This window comes from Rattus rattus, chromosome 10 (assembly GCF_011064425.1).
Source record: "Rattus rattus isolate New Zealand chromosome 10, Rrattus_CSIRO_v1, whole genome shotgun sequence".
NCBI classification, from domain to species: Eukaryota; Metazoa; Chordata; class Mammalia; order Rodentia; family Muridae; genus Rattus; species Rattus rattus.
Window position 1 is genome coordinate 59,502,062 of NC_046163.1, and position 6,000 is coordinate 59,508,061.

At 43.0% G+C, this 6,000-nt stretch overlaps 1 protein-coding gene across 5 annotated transcripts in view; it reads right to left on the reverse strand.

The window, feature by feature from the left end:
- The window catches only part of Nvl (nuclear VCP like), a 51,317-nt gene extending 47,948 nt beyond the window's left edge, over positions 1–3,369 (reverse strand). For 4 of the 5 annotated variants that reach the window (XM_032914847.1, XM_032914845.1, XM_032914844.1 and 1 more), the window contains exons 1-2: positions 3,215–3,369; positions 903–976 (exon numbers count right to left, since the gene is read on the reverse strand). In XM_032914847.1, the coding sequence (XP_032770738.1) occupies positions 903–976; positions 3,215–3,271 (131 nt within the window). In that variant the 5' untranslated portion in view covers positions 3,272–3,369. Of the gene's footprint in view, positions 1–902; positions 977–3,214 lie in introns of those variants that run through there. The other variant, XM_032914848.1, reaches the window with a different exon arrangement.
- Positions 3,370–6,000: the final 2,631 nt, after the last annotated feature.

Sequence of the window (6,000 nt, forward strand, 5' to 3'; positions counted from 1 at the left end):
AATTTTAAAAGAATTGAACTTTTTAAGAATACCTTACAAATTGAGAGATTTTATTATTGTTTTTATTCAACCTGAAATCTCCCTTCCTCAGTTTTCTAGGTGTTAGGATAAGAGATAGCTACCAGGCTTGACTTACATTCATTCCTTGACCAAGTCTGAAAGTTGAACAAATGCTTGATTGCTTTAATTTTCTGATGAAACAGAAAAGTATTATAGCAGTAGCTCTATCTCCTGGCCAATCAAAGAGGTATTAAAGGATAAAAAGAAGCCATTTCTTGGGCTGGACAGATGGCTCAGTGGTTAAGAGCACTGACTGCTCTTCCAGAGGTCCTGAGTTCAAATCTCAGCAACCACATGGTGGCTCACAGCCATCTGTAATGGAATCTACTGCCCTCTTCTGGTGTGTCTGAAGAGAGCAACAGAGTACTAATTAATATACATAAAATAAATCCTTAAAAAAAAAAAGCCATTTTCTCTGGTAAAAGGAATCAACACTGCTTATAATAAGTGAGTATAGATGTATATATATAACTGACTTAAGATCCAGGTTTATGAATTGATAAGGTAATGCCAGCCACCACTGATATCAATTAAAAATTAAGGAAGATGGAATATTTATAAGGGGAAGCTTAAAAAAAGTTAAAAAAAAAAAGTAAAAAAAAGCAAGGATTTAAGAGTATACTTCTTGGGCTGGAGAGATGGCTCAGCAGTTAAGAACACCGACTGCTCTTCCAGAGGTCCTGAGTTCAATTCCCAGCAACCACATGGTGGCTCACAACCATCTATAATCAGGTCTGGTGCCCTCTTCTGGTGTATCTGAAGACAGCTACAGTGTATTATATAAATATAATAAATAAATAAATCTTAAAAAAAAAAAAAAAAAAAAGAGTATACTTCTTTACCTGTACATTCTTTGCAAGTCGGATGCTAAGATTCCAGTGTCCACATATTTGCCACATCTATTACTACTGAGGTACTAAAAAATAAAATGACAATTAACTTAGACATTTCAACCAAGAAACCAGGAAACAAGAGGTTGTGTTACTCCAACACATACTTCAATATAAATTCTCCAGCAATAAAGTGTACCACAAAATAAAGAAGCCTATCATGAACAGAATTTTTTTTTTAATGCCACATCAGCCAGACCTGGGTAGCGCACATCTTTCATCCAAGCACTCGGGAGGCAAAGCAGTCAAATCTCTGTGAGTTTGAGGCAAGTTTGGTCTACAAAAAGAGTTTCAGGATAGCCAGAAATCACGTGCAATAAACCATCTCTATCTAACTGAGAGGGGTGTTTGTGTAGTCTGTGGGGTGACTCCTGGACCCCCAACACAATTGAACTTTTACGCTTTAATGATTAGATGGAAGGTGGTGTCAATTCCCAGCAACCACATGGCAGCTCACAACTGTCCATAACTCTAGTCCTAGAGGATCTGACGCCCTCACGCAGACATACGTGCAGGCAAAACATCAAAGCATATAAAATAAAACGTTAATAAAATAAAAATACTGTCAATGTCAGAGTCTCCTGGGCCTCTGCAGTGTTTCACCCCCCTTGGCAGACCCTTCTGGGTCCCCTGCAGGGTTTGACCCCTGCTGAGTCCTGCTGATCCAAATGGAAACCTTTTGTTCCTAACTATGGAACAGTCTGGCCCCGTAAGGACACACCTGGTCAATTTGTTCCTGTCTTTTGTCTTCCCCGTCTTTTGTTTTTGAGACGTAGGCTGGTCTTCCTGGATTTCTCCCCAGCAAATTGGGGGCACAAATTCGGTCTTTTGTTACCGAAGACTTGAGCCGGGATTTCCCACTGTGCTTCCTAGATTTTTCCACCTGGTCAACTTGGGGTATATATTCGAAAAATAAAGCCACAGAGTGGGCATTCTTTCTTAACAGGAATAACCCACGTGTGTGTGTGTGTGTGTGTGTGTGTGTGTGTGTGTGTGTGTGTGTGTGTGGTTTGTTTTTTTTTTTTCTTCTTTTTTTCCGGAGCTGGGGACCAAACCCACGGCCTTGTGCTTGCTAGGCAAGCGCTCTACCACTGAGCTAAATTCCCAACCCTGTGTGTGTGTTTTTTAATCCCGCAGGCTTATACCCGGTTGTTCTCGGTGCTGTGTCGGTTTGGGCATCGACAAAATACTTAATTTTTTTTTTTTTTTTTTAAAGGCAAAATCTGGGGCTGGAGACAGCTACCAGTCACTGAGGAGCGGTAACTAGGAAGCTGGCTATAAAGAATTCAAGAGACCTTGTCTCAAAACAGTAACAAAAAATAGGTAAGTACACCCTTTGGGTAAAGAACTCTATGGCTGGTTGGTGGTGGACCGTGACACCTTCATTCCCAAAACTAAGAAGGCCGAAGCCAGCCTGATCTACAGAGTGAGTCCCAGAACAGCCTGGGCAACACAGAGAAACCCTGACTCGGAAAGCAAAAAGAAAACAAAACCAAACAAATTTGGGTGGCAAAGTACATATCTCCTATTTAAAGGTGTTAGGTTGAATGAGATTCAGCAGAAAATATGGGAATAAGAAGAGTACGAAGAAAAAAAGGGAGACAGGAAGCACAAGGGATTGAGAACTTAAGAGAACTTTCGGACCCCAAAAGACCCAAGGGCGGCAGGTAAAGGAAAAACATGCGAAGTTGTTGAAACTCCAATTTGAAAAACTCTGCAACTCCACCAGTGAAAAATGGGAAACAAATACAAATGCCTTGCGGGGCGTGGTTGGTGAAGCCTTTAACCCAGCACTGAAGCAGAGGCAGATGGGTCTCTATGAATTCAAAACTAGTCTGGTCCACAGAGCGAGTTCCAGGCTAGGCAGGGCGACGGAAAAGAATCCAAGTCTCTCCTTCCCTTTAATTCGTATTGGTGACTGCTCCACTGAAGGCATCCATCACACAGTGCTCCCTAGTTATAAAAATAAGAAAAACGCCGGCAAAGTATCCAGGCTCCTGGGCCTGTTTTACTGTTCCCTACGGTCCCTACGGTCCCCGCAAACTCTGGAGAACGGCAATTAATGTTTGAATTATGGCACTGGAAGAAACCCCCCCGTCCTCATGAAGAGGTCCGAATCCTGCTCTCAAAGGGGAAGATAGGCCGTTGTGGACCTCCACTGTGGAAACATCCACAGACCATGCCGGAACCTAGCGGCGGCCTGAGGCACCAGGCCACTCAGCCACGCGAAAATGGAGTTGCAGTGTCCTCAGATACACACGCACCTGAATGACTCGTTGCTTCAGTTTCCTGTCTACGAAAACCGCGGGTCTGGGCTTCATGCTCCCACTGCCTGGGGCTGATGTCTCACGTTACCGGGGAAGACTGCAGCAGCCTCCCTCTCCGCCGCACCGGAAGCTCCGCCCACGCGTGGTCCTGCGACATCGGAAGTTCCCCCCGCAACTTCTGCTCAACACGAAAGCTCCGCGAGTAGGGAGGACCGCGCTGTTAAGGAATTCGGGAAGACCTGGAAGTGCGCGCGAGTTTCCAGTCTGGCTCCTTTTCGGGACTGCCCAGCAATGCCTAAGCTGCTAGGCCCGCTTTGAAGACATTCAACTTTATTGGTTCCCAACTGAGCAAACGGACACGGACTTCATTCTTTGCGGCTGCGCAGACTCTCACAAGCAAGCAAACTTGATGCCAAGCCAGGAAAAGCAGGAAAAAACTTATACTTTAAGTATTCGGGAAACCGAGACAGGGATGATTGAGGAAGAGTTCAAAGGCAGCAGGTCCAACCAGTAAGATGCTGTCTCAAAATAAGAAAGTTTGGGAACCGCAGTGTGTTCGCGGTTTTTGTTTGTTTGTTTGTTCTGTTCTGAAAGAGAGAGTCTCACACTGTAAGCCCAGGATAGTGTAAAACTTAGTCTGCAGCCTAAGAACTTTTCCCCATAGGTACGTCTTCTCAGGAATATACAAGATTCATGACTTTGTTGCAGAAAATAATTTCAGGACAAACGTATATGAAGCAGAATTGGAATTTATTAAAAGATCGTTTTAACACTCTTAAGCACAGCGGTTAATAGAGAGGTGCTCAGAGAAAGAAGATAGAACACAAGTGTGAGTATGGGCTTCTTGGCCTTTTCAAGGGAGAATTGTGCGTAGGAGTTTTTTGCAACGGCTATATGTAGGAGCCTCTGGTTATTGGTGTTTTTAAGGGAAATTATTCAAAGAGTAATTTACAAGCTTTAAATGGTTGTTCAGAAAGTTGGATTTGGGTGGATGCGATGACGCACACTTTTAATCCCAGTGCTTAGGAGACAGAGGCAGAAAGATCTCTGAGTTTGAGGCCAGCATGGTCCACAGAGAAAGTTCTAAGAGATTTATGAGGGAGACATGCCTAAGGTACTGTCAGTTACTTTCCTATGATAAAACGCATGACCAAGGCACATGCAGAAGGGTTTATTTGGGTCTCACGGTTCCAGAGGGATAGCTGTCCATTATGATGGTGCAGAGGTAGCAAGCACCTAGGGCAGCAGCTGAGAGCATATATCTCTGAGCACAAACAGAAAGCCTTGAGCTAATTCAAGTGGATAGGAGTCTTTTGAAACCTCAAAGCCTGTTCTCAATGACATACTTGCTCTAGTAGGGCCACACCTGGTCCTCCCCAAATAGCCACAACTGGAAGCAAGGGTTCAAATGCCCAAGTCTGTGAGCAACATCTATTCAAGCAACACAGTAACCATGCCTGGCAGTCTTAAGTTTTCAGTTCTGGATATCAAACCCCAAAGTCTCATACATGATAGGCAATCGCTCCACCAGTGAGCTACATCTAGTGAATTATATTCCTAGCTTCATTCTTCTTAATGCCAGAATGATATTCCATTGTATATGTATATATTTTAATCCATATCTTGGTGGGTGTCTGGGGTTGGTTCTGTAACTTGTCTGTTGTGGGAGTAGCGTTGTGATAAAATATGGGTATTGTAGGCCTCTCTTGTGTACTGACAACCATCCATTTGTATATATACGTGTGTGTGTGTGTGTGTGTGTGTGTGTGTGTGTGTGTGTGTGAGACCTAGATCATACAATAGCTCTAGTTTTAGGAATCTTTCTACTGTCTTTCATAGTATCTGTTTATAGCCCCACACATAGTATATAAAGGTTCCCTTCTTTCCAAACCCTTGCCAGCATTTGTTGTTAATTATTTATTTTTTAATGATTGCCCTTCTGACTGGAGCGAGATGGACTCTCAGCAGAGTTATTCGCATCGGCGCACACAACACCGCTCTCAATAGCAGGTATATAATTTTACATTGCCACCAACAAGCATAAGAATTCCAACTGTTCAAGCTCAACACCTTGGCTCATTTTGTAATTCCGGCATTCAGGAGGCTGAGGCAACAGGATTGCTGCAAGTTTGAGGCTAGCCTTCGCTACTTAATGAGTCCCAGGCCATTCTTGGCTACTGTGTGAGACCCTGCCTCAACAACAATGAATAACATTTCATATCTTTACGCGTATTGTCTGCTCTTTCGATAGTAGCCATTCTAATAAATGCATCATCTCATTGTAAATTTGACTTACATTTCCCTAGTGATTAGTAATACTAAAAGTCTTTTCTTGTGCTTATTGCCTATTTGTATAATCTTGGGGAATTGTTCTTGAGTTCTTTTTCCTTTCTTTCTTTCTTTCTTTCTTTCTTTCTTTCTTTCTTTCTTTCTTCCTCATCCTTCTCCCTGTCCCCTCCCCTCCCCCTCCTCCTCTTTCTCTGTATTACAGCCCTGGTTATCCTGGGACTTGCTTTGTAGACCGGACTGACCTCGAACACACAGAGATCTGCCTGCCTCTGCCTCCCAGGTGCTGAGACTAAATTAGGAATGCACACCATGTCTGTCTTCCATTGACACCTTTTAGTTCAGTTTGCTAGATATGATGGCTGTGTTGCATTTCAGGAATTCTTGTATGTTTGAGATTACTAATCTCTGATGAGATATTCAAATCATAAATATTTTGTTTAATTCTAGGGGTAGCCTTTTGCTTTCTTGAAGCGATTTTGTTGTTTTTTGAGACA